Source organism: Rhinopithecus roxellana, chromosome 16, assembly GCF_007565055.1.
Source record: "Rhinopithecus roxellana isolate Shanxi Qingling chromosome 16, ASM756505v1, whole genome shotgun sequence".
NCBI lineage: Eukaryota > Metazoa > Chordata > Mammalia > Primates > Cercopithecidae > Rhinopithecus > Rhinopithecus roxellana.
In genome coordinates, this window is record NC_044564.1 from 99,192,178 (window position 1) to 99,217,215 (window position 25,038).

General features: G+C 42.8%; 1 protein-coding gene across 1 annotated transcript in view; it reads right to left on the bottom strand.

Moving 5' to 3' along the window:
• The window catches only part of MAPKAP1 (MAPK associated protein 1), a 279,446-nt gene that overhangs the window by 39,247 nt on the left and 215,161 nt on the right, over positions 1 to 25,038 (bottom strand). Inside the window, 1 exon segment of the mRNA XM_010365871.2 lies at positions 7,235 to 7,375. Coding sequence (XP_010364173.1) covers positions 7,235 to 7,375 — 141 coding nt within the window.

Sequence of the window (25,038 nt, forward strand, 5' to 3'; positions counted from 1 at the left end):
CTGTAGTAGGAAAGATAAGGCAGGGAAGACAAGAAATGGCAAATATGCTGCCTCTCATCATGCTCAGGCCCAGGGCAGACATTTTTAATCAATCACAGAGTTTCTTTATGTTGCCCTCAGACACAGCTGGAGATGCTGCCTCAGCATAAAGCTCTGGGCAGCCGTTATAAACTTGACTGGAGCCAGTTTATGAGATGAAACCTTTTTGCCTTCTTTAGGACATGTGGTATTGTACTTGATATTTTGATAATTACCATAATCACAAGTCTTATGATTATACATAATGGATAGTTTTATGAAAAGATAATGGAAGTAACCATGGAACCTTTTGGTAGAAGTCATTTTCTATCATTTATCTATAAATCCTATACAGACTCTGTATACCCTACACAGAATTATTTTATTAGGTTATAGATGCGATGCTGATAAGATGGAATTCATGGTATCTTACGTGTTCAGTAACAAATCCCTTCGGTGACATGGGAAGGGTCTACACTGATAAATGAGGCAAACAAACCAAGTGAGTCCAAGTAGTGCAAATATCAAATCACTTCTCAGCGTGAGACTGCATCAGAAAAACCACGTTGACCTACCCAGTCAGTAAGAACAAGCTTGGACAGAGAGATAAGGGGTAAGAAAGTCCTTCCAATACTGCGAGTTTGTGTCCCCCAAACACCACAATCTAGGGGAGATATTGAGCCAGCAGGCCTGGGATGAGGCCAGGTACGGGGTGACTCTGATGTATGTTCAGGGTCAGACCCACTGCTCTGAGGTGCTCTGCATATAAGAGGTGTTCACTGTGGGGATGTCTTGGTCCTCTTTGCCATGGTTCTCGCATTTGTTTCTGTGCGTTCCCTTGGCTGGTGCATTGTAATTTAGCTTCTGCCAGTCAGCCAACAAATACTTATTGATAACATACTATGGGTTTCCTAGATTGTGGCTGCATTCACCGCTTGACCCATTCTGTTTCAATGTTCCCCTAACTTACTTCCCCCTACCAGCCTTGGCCCATTTGGGTAGCACATATCTCAGTGTGCGACCTCCCTCAAGTGGTCAGGCACATAGGATCAGGTATATGGGAGATCAAGTTAATGGAAATAACCTCATCTTGGTAGAATCTCAAGTAAGGTCTACACTTGAAGGACATCTCTACTTTTTAGGACTGACAGAAGGAAAGCAGACAAGATGAAATATTCCAAGAATGTTTTAGAGAAATACAGGAATGGTTTGGAATGATGACTTTGTTTGGTAAGATTCTGGGCTGGCAGAGCAGGAATGGCAAAGAGATTTCAATTTAAGAACTACCTTCAATTGACTGGTAGGGGTTGCTTATAGGACTGTGTTGGAACAGATTCTGAGGTGGTTGACGAACAACATCTAAAGAGGAGGAGCGTATCACAGTACATGGACATCCATCTCCAGATACTAGGGGTGGGAGAAGAGCAAGAATATGCACAAGTTTAGGAACTGGCCAACTAGAAGTAATCACTTTCTTTGTGCAGTTGAGTTATTTTTTCTTTATATATATATATTTGATACAGGGTCTTGCTTTGCCACTCAGGCTGGAGTACAATGGCACAATCCTAGCTCAATGCAGCTTTGAACTCCTGGGTTCAAGGGATCCTCCTGCCTCAGCCTCCTAAGTAGCTATGACCACAGGTATGCGTCACCACACCCAGCTAAAGTTTTTAAATGTTTTGTAGAGACAGGGTTTTGTCATTTTGTCCAGACTGGTCTTGAATTCCTGGCCTCTAGCAATCCTCCCACCTTGGCCTCCCAAAGGGCTGGGATTACAGATGTGAGCCATCCTGCCTGGTCTGGGGGTGAATTATTAGTGATACCTGTGGACTGGCACCTGTGGTATGCGACTGGGTCTGGCATATGGGACTGGGTTTCTGCCTCAGTTCTCCTGGAACTCTCCGTATATCTGATGCCTGAGGTGTGGGAGAGTTAGCACTAAGTAATAGCTATGTACCTCTCAACACAGTGGTTTACATAAACCACGTTCTTCCAAACTCCTCCAAGCCTCAGTTTTCTCAGTCATGAAGTGGGAACAACAATATCAATGTGCTGTGTGGATTAAATGAGGTTATCACGGAGAAAGCTCTTGCTGTATTGTAAGTTGTCATAGTTCCATGGAGAATTAGCACAATGATTTGCACCCAAGTCATAGTAGTTAGGCTCAGGACTCAGACAGTCTTGGATTCTTAATCCAGCTTGATTATTTACTAGATTTTTCCTACACCCCAGTTTCATCATATAAAAAATGGTGATAAAATCAGTACTATCTAATAATAGTGCTTTGATTTCAGGTGCCAGTGCATGCAAAGAGAACGATTAGCAAAGTGCGTGACACACAGTAAGCACTTGATAGTAACTGCTTTGTAAAAATTCTGTTTCTTATTGCAGTTATTTTAAAAGATGAGAGCTGTGTCATATGTTTCATTAAAGGAGTTTTTTGGTCATAGAAAAGCCTGGTGGAGGCCAGGCACAGTGGCTCATGCCTGTAATCCCAGCACTTTGGGAGGCCGTGGTGGGTGGATCACCTGAGGTCAAGAGTTCGAGACCAGCCTGACCAACATAGTGAAACCCCCGTCTCTACTAAAAACACAAAAATTAGCTGAGTGTGGTGGTGCATGCCTATAATCCCAGCTACTTGGGAGGCTGAGGCAGAAGAATTGCTTGAACCTGGGAGGCGGAGGTTGCAGGGAGCCGAGACTGCACCATTGCACTTCAGCCTGGGCAACAAGAGCGAAACTCCATCTCAAAAAAAAAAAAAAAGTCTGGTGGAAAATTGATTTAAGTTTGGGTCTTGCAGGTCAAAATTTGAGCCTCTCATCCCCTGACTTTCTCAGAAACAAATGGAACAGTGACCACTACCACCCCATCAGAAGACAAGCAACTGGGGTGGCACTGCAGAGCCCGGGGATTCCAATCCTCAGCTGCGGCTCTTACTACCGCTAATTCAGCGTGGACGAGTGGTTTTCTGTGGAATCAGCAGGAAGCCTGGGGAAATGCCACACACACTCACTTTCCACTTAAAAGATGTTGCCACAGGGACCAAGTGAAATCTCTCTTCTGATCGACACAGGATGGACAGGTAGAGGTGACCATCCATCAGTGTTAGGAAGGACCTGAAGAACCTGGCTAGTCAGGTGAAATAAAATAAATTATTTACCCATCTCAGAATCCAGCTGCTCACTTGAATACTCATACAGGGTGTGCTGTTTGCCTCCCTACTCTTCGCAGTAGAATGTTTCAGGAAAAAAGAATTTCTGGATTGCTAGGTGTGGGTTTTTGTTGCTGTTAGAATGTGACAGTGACACCTGCTTTGTAAGGAGAGAGAGAGGGTCTTCAATTACATACCTGTGTAATCTACGTAGGACAGGAAAATGGGTTTATTTATTCAGTGCATGATATAATACTCATGGGCAGTTTGTCTGATTGTCACAAAATTCCTTAGGACCAATTAATGAAATTTCTGGTTATAATGATAAAGACTGAACTTTGATGACAGAAACAAATGTTTTGACATCATCTCTTTTAGAAGCCCCTCTGAGATGCGACTCTACACCAGAGGGCGCCATGTGTGCCACTGGAAGCATTCAGAAGCGATGCCCCAGCCTCCAGTCGCCTCACTTCCAACAACCAGGGAGATACTTGCATGACTGTCATCATTCACGTCTACCTGACAAGTCTCCATTGTGGTCACAAGTGGAACTTTGCCAGGAGAGCCACCCCATAATCTAAGTGATCTGGTTTAATACTTTCAAGATGGTGGACCTGGAGAGAGGGTAACAGGCAAAATAAATAATAATGACAATGATAAAACACTACGATAAGCTACCACTTAGAATATGCTTCTAGGGGCCAGACACTTTCATAGAATGTTAAAAGGTAAACGTTATTATCCCCATTTCACACATGGCAAAAACTAAGATTGAAAAGGGAAAAGACTTGTCCACGTGACACTGCAGGTAAGTGGCAAGGCTGAGATTCGAACTCAGTGCTGACTGACTGCAGAGCTTGGGCTCCTCCCACAGAGCCTTTTGTGGACTTTTTCCTTTGAAATAATTTACAAGTCAGGCTCTAATGTATTAAAGTTTGTCTTTTTTGCCTTTGGAAAAAAGCGGGGAAAGAAGCTCATGATCTTGGTTATGATTCCAAGAGGGTGCTGTTCACAATGGGGAATAAGCAGGGATGGATCTGTTCATGATGCTCACCTGGGACCTTGCTTTGGCCCTCTGTCTTGACCACAGTTGGGATACTTATTGGACTTCATTTTTTCCTTTGAGACAGAGTCTAACACTGTTGCCCAGGCTGGAGTGTAATGGCGTGATGACAGCTCACTGCAGCCTTGATCTCCTAGGCTCAAGCGATCCTCCCACCTTAGCCTCCTGAGTAGCTGGGACTACAGACAGGCACCACCACACCTGGCTATTTTTGTATTTTTGGTAGAGACGGAGTTGTCACCATGTTGCCCAGGCTGGTCCTGAACTCCTGAGCTCAAGTGATCGGCGCACCTTTGTCACCCAAAGTGCTGGGATTACAGATGTGAGCCACGGCACCCAGCCTACTTATTGGCTTCTTAAAAGTAGGCCCATTCAGAAAAAGCAGGCCCTTTGCTATTGGGCAAGTACTGCAGCTAAACACAAACTGGATGTTTGAGTGGCATTCTTACTTTCACAAACTGAAAGTGTGGCCAGGCGTGGTGGATCATGTGAGGTCAGGAGTTTGAGACCAGCCTGGCCAATATGGTGAAACACCGTTTCTACTAAAAATACAAAAAAATTAGCTGGGCATGGTGGTGGGCGCCTGTAATCCCAGCTACTAGGGAGGCTGATGCAGGAGAATCGCTTGAACCCAGGAGGCAGGGGCTGCAGTGAGCCAAGATCATGTCACTGCACTCCAGCCTGGGCAACAAAAGCAAAACGCTGTCAAAAAAAAGAAAAAAAAAGAACGAAGAAAGAAAGTGTACATACAGAAAAAGTGCACAAATCATGAGTATATATACCATGACTTTTCCACAAAGTCTACAGACCCACATAATCAGCACCCAGATCAGGAAGCAGACCCTTTCCAGCTTCCCAGAAGCCCCTCTCCAGCCACTACTACTATCTTACCCCTGGAATAACCAGTATCATTACTTCCTACATAGGATTATTTCCTTGTATTTGTGAATGTCATATAAATGGAATCATATAGTATGTACTCTTTTATTTATTTTTGAGAACTGGCTTCTTTTTGATCAGTCTTATGTTTATTTCTGAAATACAGTAGGAAAAATATCCCCAGGAGGAACACTGAATGACTTTATGATTTAAGAATCAACACTAAATAAGCAATTTCACCACTTTAAATATTTAAGGTTTTTGTGAGGAAGAAGAGCTACAGTAAGTCCTCACTTACTGTCATTCATAGGTTCTTGGAAACTTCAACTTTAAGTGAAATGATGTACATCATTTTATTCAATGTCGTTTTGTTATAATGTTGACAAGGGAAAAAAATCAGTTTTGTTATATGTCATTTCACTTAAAGTTAGAGTTTCCAAGAATCTATTGAGGACATTAGTTGAGGGCTTAATGCAGAGGGGAAAAAAAGGTGGTGTCTGTTTTGGTTTGAAGTTACTGAGTGTTGCCTCATCTGATCAGCCTGCTAGAACCACCACCATCTTAGCAGCTAATGCTCACTAGGCATGTGCTAGAGGCCAGGCGCCTTTCTAAGTTCTCTGCACGTGCTGCGGCATTTCATCCTCATAGTTAAAAAATTATCTTTATTTTTACAGATAAGGAAACTGGGGCTCTGCTCCATTTGCCAGTGGTGCTACAGCTAATAAACGAGCAAAGTTTGCACCTGGGCCTCCAACTCCTGCGTGCGCCCTCTGAGCGCTGCACTCTACTGCCTCCCAACTAACAGCTCTCACATAGGGAAATTTACAACTGCAGGCCCCGTACTCAGTGCTTTACATGTCGGATTTCACTTGTTCCCTATAGCAACCCTGAGTCATTGGTACTACTGATATTCCCATTCAAGCAGGATAGAATTGAGGCTCAGAAAGATTAAGATACTTGCTTAAGGTTACATGGCTGTCTATTGATAGAGCATTTAACAAATTTAAACCATTTGTGATTCTCTTGCCCATCTCTTAATCACTAAGTTGGGTAGGAACATGTGAGGAGATTTTTGAGGCCTCTCATGAGTTATCCAGGTTCAAACTAATGCCAACACTGGACAATATTTTATTATGACAAACATACAAAGCATTTGTGAGAAACATGAAATAAATGAACCTTGGAGTTAAAAGGAGATGTAGGAAGGGGTGGTGTGGCAGAGACGGGGTGCAGCTCAGCTCCCTGACTGGGTGAGCCTGGCATGACTACCCATTCTTCCTCTCCCTTGGCCATTATATGGGAGACCCGTTATTAGGGAGCAGGTGCACCTGAGTTGGTTGGACCAGGGTTTGCTCCTGGCACCACCACCTCCCCACTGTGTGAGTTGGGCATGAGACTTGACTGCTCTGTACCTCATTTACACCCCCTGTTAGAAGGGGACAGTAAGAATACCCCACCTTTTAGGTAGTTAAGTAGTACATGTAAAGCACTTAACACAGTGACTAATACATAGCAGATACCTATAAAAGGCAGCCATGATGATGATGATGATGATGATGATGATGATGATGATGATGTATTAATAGTATGTTGCTTACTATGACACTTTTCCTACTCCTGTTCGGTTTAAGTCAAAACAGAAATTTAGCACATAATTACAACAAATTAATCCCAAATATTAGTTGAAAGTTCCAAATTATATGATGAAGATCCAAATATACCTTCTGAGATCATTAAAAAGCTTCCTGAATAAAGGCCTTGAATGAATAAGCAATGAGTTAGCTGAGTAAGAACAGGCAGGTGGCACCGTCACAAAGCAGTTCTAAGGATAGCAGGCAAGAGAATTACAGAATGAAAAGAATTATGGAACTTCACTGAAGTCAATCAGTTTGAAAAGAGTCTCAAGTTAGTTCTACTTCTAATCTTCTGCTTCATAAAAAAGAAGACAGAGCACTCAAGTGGGAAAAAGGATGCACTTCAAATTTCATTGTTTAAACATTTTCTCAGAAAACAAATTACCTTTAGTCATTCAGGTCACATAAAAGTTGTATGTTGTTTCTTTCCCCATTTCTACATTGACTGCTGACATGATGAGCCAGCTCATCATCTGCTCACGCACTTACCTAGCTGTACGTCGGTTGTGAATCGCAGTCTGTGGATCATGCTGACTTTGAATGACTTGTAATGGTGGCTGCTAAGCATATCCTGTACTGTGGCTATGTCAATTTGCGAATCCTCCTCAAAAACCCCGTCTGCCCTTGAACCTGGGGAGGAAAAGGCAGTTTAACACATAAAGATACATGAGGCTTGGCAAATGGTGTCTGCTTAAAATGCTTTGGGATAAATTAAAATAATATGGGTTATTTAATTTGGAGAAGAAAAGGTTGAGTGATGACTTAATAATGCCATTCCAGTAAACAGAGAATGGTAACATATTAATCACTCAACAATTAATTCCACAAACACTATGGCAGGTCCTTGGCTGGGCAGCAGGGATACAAGGATAGAAAAATTCCTGCTTGCTCTCAGCAGGAAGCTCAGTCCACAAGAGTGAGTCAAAACCACACAAGCATGGGTGGTGTTAGCCATATCATGCTTGTTTTTTTCCAAATGTGATTTTCCTAATCACAAAAGTAATCCACATTCCTTGAAGAATCTCTGTCCTTTCCAAGATTCCCAAACCGTCTTCTTTACTGCCTCTCGCCCTGCGCCCCACAGCCTCCAGTGGCTCAGGGGGCACCTGCTGGTGCTTGGGTGTGACAGCCTCATCACTGGACTCCTGGTCACCAGGCTCCCCCTCTGCAGTCCAGCGGTCACAGACTTTCTGATCCATTTTTCTAAAGGTTGGATCATTGATTCATTCACCAAAAGCTCAGAGAGCACCCACCCTGTGCATGCAGAGCACTCTGATATGTGATACTGGAGACAGATAAGAAGCCTGGTGCTCAAAAATCTTCCCTGGCTCCACGGCCTCCTGAATGAAGAACACGTTTTTTTAGCCAGGCAATCACAGCAGCCCATAATGTGCCTGAAACATACTAATATTCTTCTCACTTCTCACATGTGCCTTCTCTCAGCCCTCTCAAACCCCTCAGACTGCACAGTGCTTCAGGGTTTTAAATTCTGGGCCTTTGCTCACGTGCTGCCCTTGCCCTAGAACAGCCCTCCCATCCTTACCCAGACCTGTTGAAATCCCCCCACCCCTCCCCAGGCTAGCTCAAACTCTATCTATCCCGTGAAATCTTTTCTGATGGTCCTTACTGGCAGTGAATTCCATAAAAGTTGGCTTATACTGGACCCTGGAGCCTGATAGTTGTGGCTGCAACTCCTAGCTCTGCCTCTAATTTGCTGTATGAACTTGGGCAAGTGACTTTATCTCTCTGAATTTCAGTTTTTGCCATTCACATCAAAATTTAGGTAAAGAATATATATGCTTCAAAAGAGCAGTGACTATTTTTCTTCTAGTATCAGACTGGATTATATTCAGCCTTGCACTAGAATTGCTTAGTGGTTGCTCTGTCCTAATTTGGAAGCACTGTGAAGGTCAGGAAAGTTTCTTACTCATCTTTATATCTTCTGCAAGCAGTAAAAGCAACTGGTATGCTCTCACTAAATTTTGCTAAATAAATACTAGCTAGTATATATGAGTGCTTACCATGTGCCAGGCTTGGTGTTAAGCATTTCACACGTTATTGCATTGAAGGTCTTATAATTTTCCATATTGCAGATGAGAACTCCGAGGTTTTGGGAGGCTGTCACATGCTAAGGTTACATTAAGCAAAGTTAAACTATCTCTTGGTCCCTGGGCTTTGAAATGTGGACTTCTGCAGGTGCAGCTGCTGGTGCCATCACCAGTGCAGGGGGTAGAGTGGGTTGGGAGGGGAGAAGCCTGTCTCGCAGAGGCTGACCACAGTAGGGTGCTCTAGGCCTCATGTTGAGCAGTCAGAGATGGTTCCACAGGGAAACCCAGAGAGAACTCTTTGGGATGGAGCTGGGGGAATGGTAAACTCTAGATTTGGGTATAAAACTGGAAAATTTTGTGACAAACTGGTAGCCTGACAATGATATGCTTTTCCTTCCCACAGTTACTGTTTACGGAGCAAGTATTTTAAGTCAAAGTTGGTGTCTGATGCTTTCACGGTGAACTCATTTATTAGGAAATTTGTGTTCTATTTGCAAACACTACAGTAATTCCCAACCTGGACCATCCCAGCGCCCACAATAGTGCTTTCCTTCAGTAAGGACGAGGCCTCGCCCTTCACTAAGTGCTTCTGGCAGAATCCCATCTCAAAGTATCTTGCACATGCTGTCCTCCTCTCTGCCCAGGTCACCCTTCTCCCCATCTCACTCTCTCCCAGCCCCTCCCTGTTTTCCTCCTGAGGAGCAGAGCACCAGTGACACTCCAGGGAAGCCTTCTCTGGCTGTAAGCCCCCGACACTAGTTTGGTTCCTTCTGTCCCCGTACCCTGCATTTTCCTTCAGAACAGTTATCACAAGGAGTAATTGCCAGTCTCTGCCATTAGACTGTAAACCCCAAGAGCACAGGGACTGCTTTTTCATCACTGCAACTCAGACACTGCAACTCAGACACTGCCGGTGCTACCACTCAGAGGATAAAGCAAGAGTTCAATAAACATGTACTGAATACCAGCTGCCATGTCCACAGGAAGGTGAGGGTCAGAGAGACAGAGTGACTTAACCAACGTCACTCCACATCTGCAAGGGCCACTGGGGTAGCCCGTTTCCTTTCTTTGCAGTGCCTATGATTTTGGACAGAGATGCCATGATCCTGATTACCACTCTCTCCTGGGTAATATCCACATCCCAAACTGAGAGGCTGGCTAAGATTTGGGGTTTAGAATAATCATTCACTTTTTCCAGTCTTCATTTGTACTGAAACATAACTGTCAAAACATGTTTTATTTCTATTTTAGAACTTCTTATACATGAGAATTACAGAGTATTTTGGTAAAATATTAAAATCACTTATTTTAAAAATCATTTCAAGTCATCTTTTCTGAGAAAATGCTATTATTAGATACAACTTAGCTCTGAGCTCAAGAACTTCTGTTTACTTTACTAATTAGTGTTTTCTAAATATTGCAGGTATTTGATTTGGAAAGAGGTAACAGCTCATTATGCTAAAATGCCAATTACTAAAAAAAAAAAAAAAAAAAAAAAAAACCACACTTAAGATTTTTACATTTTATGATGTTGGATTAAAACCAATTTAAAAATTACTATAACGTGACATATAATTTTTTACTGAGCAATTTCAATGCCAGCTGCTAATAAAGCATCTTAGCTATAAATGATAATTCAGATGCTTTTAGATAAAGTGGTGCATAAATATGGCTGGAAATTGATTTAGCTTCTTACAGAAGCTACTGAAGAATGACATATTTTGTTTAATACACCAGCTAATGTAGTCCTAAAAGCTCAAACAAGTGCCAGTTTTCACTCCTAAATTTGCTGTGGGAGATTAATAAAAACTTTATATTTTGCTGAAATGTTAATAATGGGCAGATGAGATGATAGGATTTTAGTAGAGGTCTTAAAGCTATGAAATAACCAGCAAGGCTTGTCAATATCCTTGTATTAATTTTGTACAAGACTTACATAGCTGGAGCTGGCTCAACCCATTAATGCTTCTTGCATTGACCTTCTACTATCTGATGGTGTAAATTCATATCCCATTTGAGGACTTAAGTCCCTTGGGTACCTGGGGGAGTTCTGAGCCTTGCCCCAGCCGACAAGGGGCATGTTTGCATTTATGATCAGAAGGACAACAGCACCTGAAGGAGTGGGGAAGGAATAGTCCTGTACTCGCCTCCAGTTCATGCTGCTCACTCCAAAGGAGGTTATCTGATAAACGGGATCAACTGTCGGTTTTGGAGTTCCAGTGTTATTTCTTTCTTTCTTTTTTTGAGACAGAGTTTCGCTCTTGTTGCCCAGGCTGGAGTGCAATCATGAGATCTTGGCTCACTGCAACCTCCACCTCCCGGGTTCCAGCGATTCTCCTGCCTCAGCCTCCTGAGTAGTTGAGATTACAGGCGTGAGCCACCATGCCCGGCTAATTTTTTGTATTTTTAGTAGAGATGGGGTTTCACCATGTTGACCAGGCTGGTCTCGAACTCCTGACCTCAAGTGATCCACCTGCCTTGGCCTCCCAAAGTGCTAGGATTACAGGCGTGAGCCACTGTGCCCAGCCTCCAGTGTCATTTCTCAAAGTAGGCTCAGGAGTACCACTTGTTGGAGGGGTCAGGTCTATTGTACATGCAATGTACAACCACTTCTCTCCCCATGCCAGGAGTATGCTAGACTGTGGGGGACACTGGTGAGGATAAAGCAGGGTTCCTGATCCTCAGGAGCTTACAAATTAGCTATAGGCCACAAAATAGTACAAGGTAGAAAGAAGTGCCTAATAAATGGTGCCTGCAATAGACACTTGATCTAAAGACAAACACCTGAAGCAAAGCATTCATTATTCCAAAAGCATATTTTTTGGACCAGGTAAGTTCTATGACTTTGCATGTATACGTTTACTGCTTATATCCTTCTGGAAAGGAATGAACCCAACCACACATGAAAGATGAAAGATGCTTGATATTGTACCATCTGCATATTAAAATTACTCTACTATAAACTTCACATTAAAAAGTCCACTTCTGTTCAAGAGAAGACTTTTTTTTTGGATACGGAGTCTCGCTCTGTTGCCCAGGCTGGAGTGCAGTGGCACAATCTCGGCTCACTGCAAGCTCCGCCTCCCAGTTCACACCATTCTCCTGCATCAGCCTCCCGAGTAGTAGCTGGGACTACAGGCGCCCGCCACCATGCCCGGCTAATTTTTTTTGTATTTTTAGTAGAGACGGGGTTTCACCGTGTTAGCCAGGATGGTCTCGATCACCTGACCTCATGATCCGCCCGCCTCGGCCTCCCAAAGTGCTGGGATTACAGGTGTGAGTCACCGCGCCCGGCCAAGAAGACATTTTTAGCAACTCAAAGTGAAAAGTAGAGAGAACCAGAACATCTTAAAAATAAACATACTGAAAAAACAAGAACTACTGCCTGTTAATTTAATTGAAATATAACCCGTTGGTAGTTTGTTAAATTAGCAATTAAAAAGGTCACAAGCAATTAAATGAAACAAAAGCCACACTGTGTTCATCTACATTAATGCTGAACTGGGTCTCCCCATGAATGACAAGATAAATTGTTACGATGCCTTCAAAGACTTCACAATGTATTTTGTCAAAGTCGGGAGTGTTAACGTCTCTATATGCCATGGATACCATAATGTATTGTGTCAAAATGCTCAAGCTGCAATAACTCAAAGATGTATTGTGATAGATCAAATTTTGGGGTGGGGCCTAATAGTGACTTGAGCACCACAGCTCAAATGGGCTGACAACAAGGCTCCAGAAGAATGACAATCACAATGTAGGAAGGTATGGAGGACAAGCAGAAAACCCAGGAAGGGAAGGAGCTTAATTCTTGGGAGTACAAAATCAGGAAAGGGGAACTGAGGAATGAGGCCTGGCACCTGTCTTCAGTGAAAAATGGCAAAAAGAGGCCACGGCAGGCAAAGGGAAGCAGAGAGGAGTTGAGGAAGGAGGCAGGTGGAGTCTAGGGCCTGCAGCCAAGAAAGAGAAGGTGCTGTGAGGCAGCCAAGGGCTGGGAGGTAGCCTTGGGGCTGAATAACATTAGAAAGAACATGGAATATGAGTTCAGAGATAGAGATTCAAACTCTCACTCAAAGTGTCAAGACTGGGTCAAAACCTTGCCCAGGGTTCCACTGTTAGGAAAGGTGAAACTGGGACAGATCTGTTGGATTCTGGAGTCCACGTGCCTTCTTTCCCTTCCCTCAAGTGGCTAAAGGCTATTCCTGTCCTGCCTACCTCACCACGCTCCTACAGCAACGGCACTGTAATAGACCGTTGAGTTGCATAACTGTAAACTCTAAATCGGTGATTCTCAAAGTGCAGACTGGGACCTATGGTGGTGGTGGTGGGGAATTCCCAAGTCCCCTTCAGGGTCCATAATTGTAATACTATTTTTGTAATAACAGCAAGGCATGACTTGCTTTTTCCATGTCCATTCTCTTATAAGTGCACACAGGAATAAAAAGCTTGGCTGCACGCAGTGGCTCATGCCTGTAATCCCACCACTTTGGGAGGCCGAGGCGGGCGGATCACCTGAGGTCAAGAGTTCCAGACCAGCCTGACCAACATGGTGAAACCCCGTCTCTACTAAAAATGAAAATTAGCTGGGTGTGGTGGCACATGCCTGTAATATCAGCTACTTGGGAGGCTGAGGCAGGAGAATTGCTTACACCTGGGAAGCAGAGGTTGCAGTGAACCAAGATTACGCCATTGCACTCCAGCCTGGGCAACAAGAACGAAATTCAGTCTCAAAAGACAAAACAAAACAAACAAAAAAACAAGAACCAAACAAAAAAAGAAACCATTTGAGTTTTGGTATAGTAACAAAAATTAATACCCACAATTATCTGAAAAGGCTACTGAAATATTCTTCCCTTTTTCAACAACATATCTGGGTCAGGCCAAATTTTCTTCATATACTTTAACCAAAGCAATATATTATAGCAGACTGAACTCAGAGGCAGATATGAAAATCCAGGTGTCTTCTATAAGCCCAGACATTACAGAAATTTGCAATAAGATAAAATAATGACACTCTTTTCATTAAAAATTTTAGGCCTGGCTGGGTGCAGTGGCTCATGCCTATAATCCCAGCACTTTGGGAGGCTGAGGTGGGCAGATCACTTGAGGTCAGGAATTTGAGACCACCCTGGCCAACATGGTAAAACCTCGTCTCTATAAAAATACAAAAAATTCGCTGGGGATGGTGGCGCATGCCTGTAATCTCAGCTACTCTAGAGGCTGAGGCAGGAGAATCGCTTGAACCCAGTAGGCGGAGATTGCAGTGAAAGCTGAGATTGCACCACTGCACTCCAGCTTGGGTGATAGAGCAAGAATCTGTCTCAAAAAAAAAAGAAAGAAAATTTTAGGCCAGGTGCGGTGGCTTATGCCTATAATCCCAGCTCTTTGGGAGGCTGAGGTAGGTGGATTGCTTGAGTCTAGGAGTTTGAGACCAACCTGTGCAACATGGCAAAACTCTGTCTCTACAGAAATACAAAAATTAGCTGGTTGTGGTGGTGGGTGCCTGTGGTTCCAGCTACTGAGGAGGATGAGATGGGATGATCACTTGAGCCCAGGAGGTTGAGGCTACAGTGAGCTGTGATTACGCCACTGCACTCTAGCCTGGGCAACAGAGTGAGATGATCATGCCACTGCACTCTAGCCTGGGCAACAGAGTGAGACCCTGTCTCAGAAAAATTTTTTTAAAAGAAATAATAATTACTTTTCATAAAATTTGTCATTTGGGCCAGGCATGGTGGCTCACCCCTATAATCCCAGCACTTTTGCAGGCCAAGGCGGGTGAATTACTTGAGTTCAGGAGTTTAAAACCAGCCTGGGCAACATGGCAAAACAGCATCTCTACAAAAAATACAAAAAAAAAAAAGTAGTCAGGCTTGGCAGTGTGCTCCTACAGGCCCAGCTACTGGAGAGGCTGAGGTGGGAGGATTGCTTGAGCCCAGGAGGTGGAGGTTGCAGTGAGCTGTGATTGTACTACTGCACTCTAGCCTTGTGACAGAGAGAGACCCTATCTCAAAAAAAATAAAATAAACAAAACTGTCATTAACATTAATGAAATTACTGTTTTTCTCAATAAATATTTTTAAATTAATTAATTTTTATTTTTAATACAATAGATATAACTCAACAAATAAAAGCTTGGCCAGGTGCAGTGCCTCACACCTGTAATACCAGCAGTTTGGGAAGCCAAAGTGGGAGCACTGTTTGAGACCAGGAGTTCAAGAGCAGCCTGGGCAACATAGTGAGACTTTATCTCTACTGAAAGTTAAAAAAGAAAAAAAATCAGCTGGGCATGGTGGTGCACACCTGTAGTCCCAGCTGCTCGGAAGGTAGATGTGAGAGGATCCCTTGAGCCCAGGAGTTTGAGGCTACAGTGAGCTGATTTGCCACTGCACTCCATCCTGGGCGAGACCTGGCGACAGGGCAACACCTCGCCTCAAACAAAACAAAACAAAACAAAACAAAACAAAACAAAACAAAACAAAACAAAACAAAACAAAAGCTCTTTGGGGTCTTCAATGACTTTTAAGAGTACAAAGAGGTCCTAAGACCAAAAAGTTTGAGAACTGCTGACTTTATTGGTTATAATGCCATGTTTTCATTGCCCCTGATATCTCTTTGGACGATAATAGTGGGAAACAAAAGTACAGTTATAGCTGTGTATATGTGTTACAACCTGACAACAAACACAGCTGCAAAGTTTGCACACACATAAAAGCAATAGGTTTACTTTCAGGTGATCAGACCAAGGCTAATTATAAATACTGTTTTATAGTTTAAAAGTGTTTTCATATATGTGATTTAATTGGAACCGAGGGAGACACTTAGAGGTCAAACAAATAGGACTAATCATTAAATCAAAGCTCAGATGAACTCACTGTATGTTACCGGAAGATTCCTTGTATTCATAGATGCAAACTGCACAGGACTTTAACATTCATTTTACAGTTCAAGGAGTCTTACACAAAGTCTAAAAGGCCCCAATCTAGTTATAAATTAAAGCAACTTCAGTGTCTCTTCTCTAAAAAGATCTATGCCAACTCTAGAGCTCAATTGGGAGATCAATGGCCTCTGTTACATCCTCACCTGTGTCCATAGCACAATCCTGTTGACCGTTCCTTCCAGACTAGCAAACAGTTACTTAGCACCAGCCATATGCCAGGTGCTGTGCTAGTGCTTCCAGAACTTAGGGGGATGGCAGCGTTCCCAGATGATGGGAAGGAGGACAGGAGGAATAGTATAGGAAAAAACATAAAGTCCACAAAGCATGAGGACATACACAGGGAACACCAAGTGTTTGCCTTTGGCACAGGGTGTGAAGCGGAATGGTGGAAAAGAAAATGGTAGGGGTAGGAGTGGTTCTTCAAAAGTGGGGCAGTATCTAGCTCAGGACCTGGCACACAATTAAGTAAAATAGTACAAGTGACTGACAGTGAGAAGTATATAAACCCTTTTCTGCTCCACTCTATCTTGAAGTCTTATTGCTACTCCCAACGCAGAAGCCCTGCTTCAGCTAAACTGGACTTTGCTCAGGTTCTACCATTTGGTCAGATGTCCTTTATGCTCTAAAATCTATATGCTTCAAGGTCTAGTCCAAATGGAACCTCCCGTCTCTCTCCTGAAGCGGTATAGCCCTTTGTTGAAGGTTCTTCTGATAAGTCTCTTACATGGTAAGTATCTGCACTCCCCTCTGGACAAGGAGCCTGAGGGCAGGAACATCCCATTCTATAAAGCACATGGTCACACAGTAGATGTTCAATAAATGCTGCTGATGGAATGAGTGAAGTTTGATGCAATACAGGTAAACCATTAACAGTACCTGAGGTCTGCACACCACCCCTTGCATTTATCTTGGCTAAGAGCACCTAACATACCTTTCCTAGTTTTCCATTCAGACTCGCCAACAGACTAGGTTTGTCGAGGACAGGGGTTCTGCCTGAACAACTGTGATGACAGCTAACACACACTGCGTGCTTACCAAAGCATGCCAACACGATGCTCAGCATTTTGAAGACGTCATCTCATTCCATTTTTCCCAATGCCCCTTTAAGTTGGATATTATCCTCTTTTTACAGGTGAGAAAAATGAGGCTCAGAATGTCATTCTGCTATGGTAGTCATACAAACAGTACAAGCTGGAGCTAGAAACTGAACCCAAGTCTAATTCCAAAATTGCACCTTTAACCACCACATAACCTCCATGAATAAAAATGTTCTTCAGACGGGCTGGAAATGCGTAACTCCATAGGCTGTAATGGTATCTAAGGAGAACACAGTCATGCCTGGCTGTGCCAGAGCAAAGGAATCAGGGATAAAACCTAACTCTCCACTCCCTCGGTAAGACTCAAAGCTGGATGCATAAGTGAGTCACAGGGAAAACTCTTCCTTAGTGTTCTGCATCCATCACATTTTTTCCAGAGGCCTTTTAAGTCCCCAAAGCCTCATAAGCCCAAAACTTCTCTTCTATTAAACACTTCCCTTTGGCTACTAGTCATTTTTGCTGGTCTCTAAAAAGCAATCAATAGGTGATATACTATAACACACACACACGTTCATGCCCCCCGCCTGCCCACCGCTCTGCAGTAATCTCTTTAAAGCCATCGGGATCACGCAGTAGGATATACCCTTCACTAGAATCTGCCATGCTACCACCGGGGTAGGGATCTTTGCTGTCAGTGCTTAATTGATTAAACTCTTGGAGCCAGAGCCAGCCAGGCTGGAGGACTTTCCACATGGAGATTTCAGACCCCCTCCAATAAATCAAGGTAATCTTGTTTTATGAGGTAGTTAGAAAGAAACAGTTTCAGGTCTGTAGAATGTCAAAAAAGAGCAGATCATGGAAGGTGGGCCTACAAAGCTCTGCATCTTTAGACCCTTGCTATCCCTCAGTCTCATCTTTCAGCACACTCTCCCTCATTCCATTCCATTTATTCATTCCTAAATACCCCAAGCTCCTTCTCATCTCAAAGCCTTCAGATGAGCAGTCCCTTGGCCTGAAACATTCTTTTCTTACTCATTATTGGACTATCTCCTTTTTTTTCTGACTTAAGCCTTCTCTTATTCTTCTCACCTGCTCTAGTCCCCTGCTATGCACACTTTTCTACCCTTTGTAGCACTGATCATAACTGTGGGCTTTATAACGTGGGGCTAAGTCTCAGCACAGTAGCTGGCCCAGAGGAGGGCTCAATCAATATTTGGGGAATGCATGAACAAATATGTGTCCAAAGTGAATCCAATACCCTTTACAGGATGAAGCATGACCATTTAAGGGTCTGGACCAATGGTTCATCACGGGTTTGCTTGGACAGGATTCCCATTATTTCCTCTTTCTTCCATATGTCTTTGTCCATGTTCAAAGCCCAGGAAAAGTAATGGGGTCTTCTCAGGAGCATGGCATTTTTGACAATTTACATGGCAAAATATCTAAGAACTGTAACATCTGATCAACACCAAGGTGTCCCTTTCCCTGACTTGAGAGTCAGCGAATGAGGGCACATTCGCTGGAAGAATCCCACCTCCCATTCAGAGTCACTGCAGAAATATCACCTGATGCATTACCAAACCATTAGTCAGGACCTTCAGGGTGAATTCTGGGGCCAGGAGCCTATCAGAGGGATGCAAATCTCCATGCCCTCACTTAGAGCCCAGACAGGGTTTGTGGCTCATCAAACATGCTTCCTTACTGCTCTAATGTACCAGTGTATCGCTTAATGAAAGTTCTTAATTGTAATTCAATTAATTACATACACAGAGTCCCCAATTACATTTTCCAATAAGACATTGGCTGTGGTACAGGTCTAAATGCACTTAAACCAATTTTAATATATTAAGACCAATTTCCCTTGAATACTAATTACTACCTAATGATAAAATGGAAAGGGCGGAACTTTTAGAGAAAGAAGAGAGTGAAAAATACAAATCATGCGGAACTTCTCAGCCCACACAGCACAGTTCAGACGCTCATTACTGAAAAGTAGCTGTGGACAAGGCACCAGTTTGCTTCAAGACAGGTCAGCACAGTTTTTTGCCCCAGGTGTCAGCTACCTTTGGTGCTGGCCAACGCCCAGAGGGGCCTATGGGAAGCCTAAGGGGCTAGAGGAAAAGAAAACAGGAATCACAGGGAGGGAAAGGGTCACCACACACATACTCAGACTAGCTATGGTGTATGTGACAGTTGGTTGGCCTCTGAGTCTCAGGCAGAGATACTCAGTAATGGTGAACACTTGTATAGTGCACTGCAGTTCACTCTGCGCTTTTACTGTACACAATCTCATTGACTTGTTTCAATGGTTTAAGCCTCACAACAACTTTACAGGGTAGGGATTACCATCACATTTTGCAGCAGGAGAAATGAGGCCCACAAAGAAGGAGGACTTGTACAAGGTTACACAGTGGTGCCAAACATCCTGCCTTTACAGTGCCAACCAGCCCACATTAACCAGAGAGGAAGAAATGGACTCACAGGTATTCTTATGTGGCGAATAATGTTTCTGTTTCATTTAAACTCTAATAGCGTGCAGCAAACAGGGAGCTATTATGCAGTATCGACTTGGATAAAAATCCTCACCCTACAGAAAATTCCTTATGGTAAAGACCTCCCCGCTAAAGCCAGACAGGTAACTGGCTTTCAGCAATAACTCAATCTAAAATACGTAAAATGAACATCACAAGTCACTTTCATTTGTAAATAAGAGTTTATTTGCATAATCACATTTTCTTGTGTATTTGAAGACTGCTGTTGTGGTACAATAAAGGAGGTGTTTAAGTCACATGATAGAAATTGGAGAGATCAGTAATTTGTAACTGAAGGAGGCAAAGCCTCCAGAAGCAGCGTGGAACTACCAGGGAGTCTCCAGAGCTGGCAAAGAGCACACACAGGAGGAAGAATCAGCCCATTATAAATAAGCATCACAAAGAGGGTCAGGAAGCACACCATCATAAAGCAGATTTTCATCCTCTTTCTACAGCTGCTTCTTCCCTCTCTCTGTTTCTATTTAGTAGTGGTGGTGGTAGTCCAACAAAGAAACCCCTACCCTTAAAGATGCTTATTCAAACCCAAGTTCTCCTTAAAAGCCATCTTGTACTTGGTCCAGTGAGAAGCCTGGTGATGTGAGGGGTTCAGGAGGCTCACTCTATCAGGGGGAAAGAGCCGGGCCTGGCCACAGACACCAGGATGAAGAGGGGACTCAGACCGGGTTCCTCTCCAGTGTGAGGGGTGGTCACAGTCCAGTGTGGGACTTGGCAAATCCATTTAGGGGAATCAGTGATCAGAGAGGAGTAAGGGTAGGAACTGTAAGGAGCCCATGGAAGGGCAGTCAGGTAATCCGGGCAGCTCCTAGGAGGTGCCTCCTTTCCTGGGGCCTCAGGGGGAAAATTAAGGAGGTAAAGGAGGGCTCTCAGACTAAGACCTCTGGATGTTCTTCCCTCCCATAGTCCACCCTCCTGGGTGACTACCTACCTGGTGAGTTAAGGCCCTTTCTCAATATAACCTTAAAATTAGGAAATGAGAATTTCAATAAGGTGCTGAAATAATGGATGATCTTAAACATTCTGTGAATCTCCTTCAAAACGAAAGAAGATCAAAGGAAGCTGAATTAATGTTTACAGAGCAACTGGTCTCTCTCTACAGCAACTTCTATTTAGAAAATACAATAATTAGATTCAGCTCTTTCACCAGACTCAATGAATAAAAGACAGTTTTCCAGGCCTCTCATTACTGTTCATGTGATATTAGCAAATCACTTCACCCCTCTGCGCCTCAGTTTCCTCTTCTATAAAACAAGGATGATGACTACATGGCCGAAAAGGTTGTTATAATAAGAGCACTTATATCTCATTTAATTCTCACCAAATCCTTGTGAAAGATTCATTCACCTCCACTTAAACATGAAATCAGAGATGACATAATTTGTCCACTGTCAGAGGCTGCAAGTGGTTCACCCAAGGTCTGCCTGATTCTAATGACTATGCTTTAAGCACTATGAACAACAGACAAGTCAGGGATAAAACAGAAAGATGGTGTCTGACACTTTGTTCGTATTCCATAAAGCCAGTTTAATTTCAGGCTTATATTGGCCCTGATGAAGGGAAATGCCACTCTCTCTCTTAAAGCTGTGGAAAGAATAAGTTGGTTTAAGCAGCACCTTTCTTCTAAGGACCTGCTTGGACTACCTCCACATGGTTGGTGGGAAAGGTCACTGGCAACACTTGGCAGACAAGGGAATTGAGGCTCAGTTTGGTGCTAGGATTTATATAGAAGCTCGGACAAGAATGGAAGTCTTGTAATGTTACATTCTCCCCATAATGTACTTGGGCTTCCTTCTGGTATGATTCCAGCTTCTAGCAGGCAGTTGGCTGAAGGATATAGTAGATTATCCAACAAGAATCCAAACTGGAAAGCTCAAGGACTTTGGCTTGTCATTTTCTTATTTAGGCCAAGATCCAAGCACAAATGTTAGCTCTCAGTCCCTAGGCAGAAACTCTTGTCATATCCGCTTCATTTGTAAGCTTCTCTCTCATAGCATATAAAGACAATTGTAATCGCCATTCTTAGGACTGAAAATTCAGGTTGTTTTTATCAACAATCTCAGGGTGGACTCTGGAATCAGAAAGCTGTCTTAAAATTTTGGTCTTATCACTTACTGGCTGGATAACTTCAAGCAAGTCATAACCTCTCTTCACAATGAGAATAATATCTTGTAGGGTAGCCATGAAAATTGAAAGAGAAAGCATTTGCAAAATGCCCAGCACAATGCCTTACAATATTAGGCCCGAATACATAATTTTTAAAAACACCCTTTTCTGCAGGACTAGGTACACAGAAAGAAAAATAAATAAAAAAGAAATAACAAAAAAAAACACTCACTGATGTGGTTGATATAAAATATGCCACACCCCTCCTTGGAAGAAAAACTGAAAGGCTTCTATCCACCCTTATGGCAAACAGACTTCTCAAACAAATGGTTTTATCTATAAAGCATACACCCATTCTGGGACACCAAAAAATATTTGCTGGAAAGTACACTGCTTCTAAGTTCTCTGGTCCTAGGACACAGACTTACAGACCTGCCCTATCCCCACTCTCCTTCCCTCTCCATTCTGGGTCACTCCCCTCTCATCAACATACATCTCCTCCAGGGCTCTGCCAGGTCTATGACTCCAAACCTCAACACCTGTGTCCCATCTGCTCTACCAGACACAGAATGCTGCTCTTCCATTATTTATTAATTACAGTTAACATTTATTGAGTACTTATTATGTGCTGTACTAGGAGCTGTATGATGATTAGAGCTTACTGAATCCTATCAATCTCATGAGGGCAGATAAACTACCCAAGAAAGGTTAAGTAAATTGCCTGGGGTCACACAGCTAGTAAGTGGCAAGGCCAGGATGTGAACTGAGGCAGTCTGGCTTGACAGCACATTCTCTTTAAGGACTGCATAATACATGATCAGAATTTAGTCCACATCTACAATGGCTTTAAGGATAGGGAGCCTATTCTAATCAAACATAAAAACAGAAATGAAAACAATTCTGCTTTTGGAATGTTTTTCTTTGCCTCAATCCACCTTCTTAATAGGTAGCTACTGGAAAACAATGTAGTTCTTAGTTGGAATTCCTACTTAAAAAAATCCTCTTAAAAGCCTTTAAAATAATAAATTGTTTTTATAATTTACTTCCATTTTACAAAGACTAATTATGATTCCGTTGACTGTGATCTTTGTAAGTGCTGGTAGGGCTTCTTTTATTAACACAATGATTTTGACTCAGAGTGTCAAAAAGTGATGGCAAGTATCTTGCAAATCCTTTAAGATGAGGATGCTGAGGCTCAGAGAGATCACATAACTGAATTAAGACCATGTTCATGTTCAGAAGTAGAGTGGGAACTAGAGCCCAGATTTCAAGGCTTTATTCACCAACCCTCACAGCTTCTCTTTCCTAATATTAGAAAACAGGGCTTATCTTTTTTCAGAAAAACTAATTTGTGGCTGGGTGTGCTGGTTCACTCCTGTAATCCCAGCACTATGGGAGGCAGAAGCAAGCCTGGGTAAAACAGCAAGACACCATCTCTACAAACACAAAACAAAACAAAAAAAACTAGCCAGGTGTGGTGGTATGTGCCTGTAATCACGGCTACTTGGGAGGCTTAGGTGGGAGAACTGCTTGAGCCAGGAAGGTCAAGGCTGCAGTGAGCTGTGATCTCACCACTGCACTTCAGCCTGGGTGACAGAATGAGACTGTCTCAAAAACAAACAAAGCTGCAGTGAGCTGTGATTTCACCACTGCACTACAGCCTGGGCAACAGAATGAGACTCTGTCTCAAAAACAAACAAACAAAAAAAATTAATTTGAAATCACAATATACTGTGGAATACCGCATAGTAGTTAAAAAGAAATTAGTGGGCCGGGCGCGGTGGCTCAAGCCTGTAATCCCAGCACTTTGGGAGGCCGAGACGGGCGGATCACGAGGTCAGGAGATCGAGACCATCCTGGCTAACACGGTGAAACCCCGTCTCTACTAAAAATACAAAAAACTAGCCGGGCGAGGTGGCGGGCGCCTATAGTCCCAGCTACTCGGGAGGCTGAGGCAGGAGAATGGCGTAAACCCAGGAGGCGGAGCTTGCAGTGAGCCAAGATTGCGCCACTGCACTCCAGCCTGGGTGACAGAGCGAGACTCCGTCTCAAAAAAAAAAAAAAAAAAAAAAAAAAAAAAAAAAAAAAAAAAAAAACCAGAAATTAGTGAATTTATATGTGGAACAATATGAGGATTAATGTGGAATAATCTCTATATTGTTACAAATGCAGAACACTAATGTTTGTTATCATTTGTGTTTTTATTTTTATTTTTTGAGACGGAGTCTCGCTCTGTCGCCCAGGATGGAGTATAGCGGTGTGCCCTCGGCTCACCGCAAGCTGCGACTCCTGGGTTCATGCCATTCTCCTGCCTCGGCCTCCCGAGAAATTGGGACTACAGGCGCCCGCCACCACGCCTGGTTAATTTTTCTTTTTTTGTATTTTTAGTAGAGATGGTGTTTCACCGTGTTAGCCAGGATGGTCTTGATCTCCTGACTTCGTGATCCGCCCACCTTGGCCTCCCAAAGTGTTGGGATTACAGGCGTGAGCCACCATGCCAGGCCCCCATTTGTGTTTTCAAAAAAGGTAGGAATGCAAATGAGTGTGTATGAGTGTGCTTGTGTGTACACACACCTATGATACATACATACATACACAAAATGTGCTTGCATAAGCATAGATGACCCCTGGAAAGATATGGAAGAAACCAGGAACAATTATTGTCTCTGGGAGGGAAATTAGGGGATGTAAGAAGTGAGACTTCATTTTCACTACAGACATTTCAGTTACCTGAAATTTTTTTACATGTATAAGTATTACATATCCAAGAAATTTACCAAGATTCTAATAAATACCACTTTGTTTGTTTAACAAGGAATCAACATTTTGAAAGAGAATCCACTATAAAGTTCCTACCTATGAATTAGTTCCTCAAGTATGTTTAAGATGACAGACTTTAAAGAATGAAAAAAAAATGACAGGGGCAGAGGGAGGGATTGTTCATTTCTACGGGGTAAAAGTTCCGATAAGCAAGTCACACAGGAGTGTACTAGTGTAACTTTTCCTTTGGCTCACTATGTTGTGGTACTAGAAATGGTATGAAATTTCAAATGTCACAAGGATTGTTACACTAAGACATCGTCTCACTATACGATCTTTATCTATGTAGACCTGCCCTTATTTCTTGTTTGCTTTTCCTTCTTAGAAAGTCATGCATGCTCACTTTAGAAACTCTGGAATGAACAAATATAAACGGGAAGGAAAATGAATTACCCACAATCTTGCCAACCAGTGACAACCACTATTAACATTTCCTTTCCAGTTTTACTTTCTTTGTTTTTACATAGTTGGGATTACTCTATGTGTCTTGACATTTTTTCCCCTTAACATTACATCACAGTTAAACCAAATGTGCACTGCTAGATAAACCCGACTTGGTAATGTTACACTGTTCTTTCAATATAATGTTAGATTCACTTTATTAATATTTTGTTTAGGATTTTTGCATCTATATTAAGACTGGCCTGAAAATTTGCTGTCTTGTATGGTCTTTACTGAGTTTGGTACCAAGATTATGATAGCCTCTTAAAATAAATTGGAGGTAATAACCTCTTTTTCTATTCTCTGCAAAAGCGGATATAGGATTGGAGTTTTTTTTTTCTTAAATTTTTGGTAG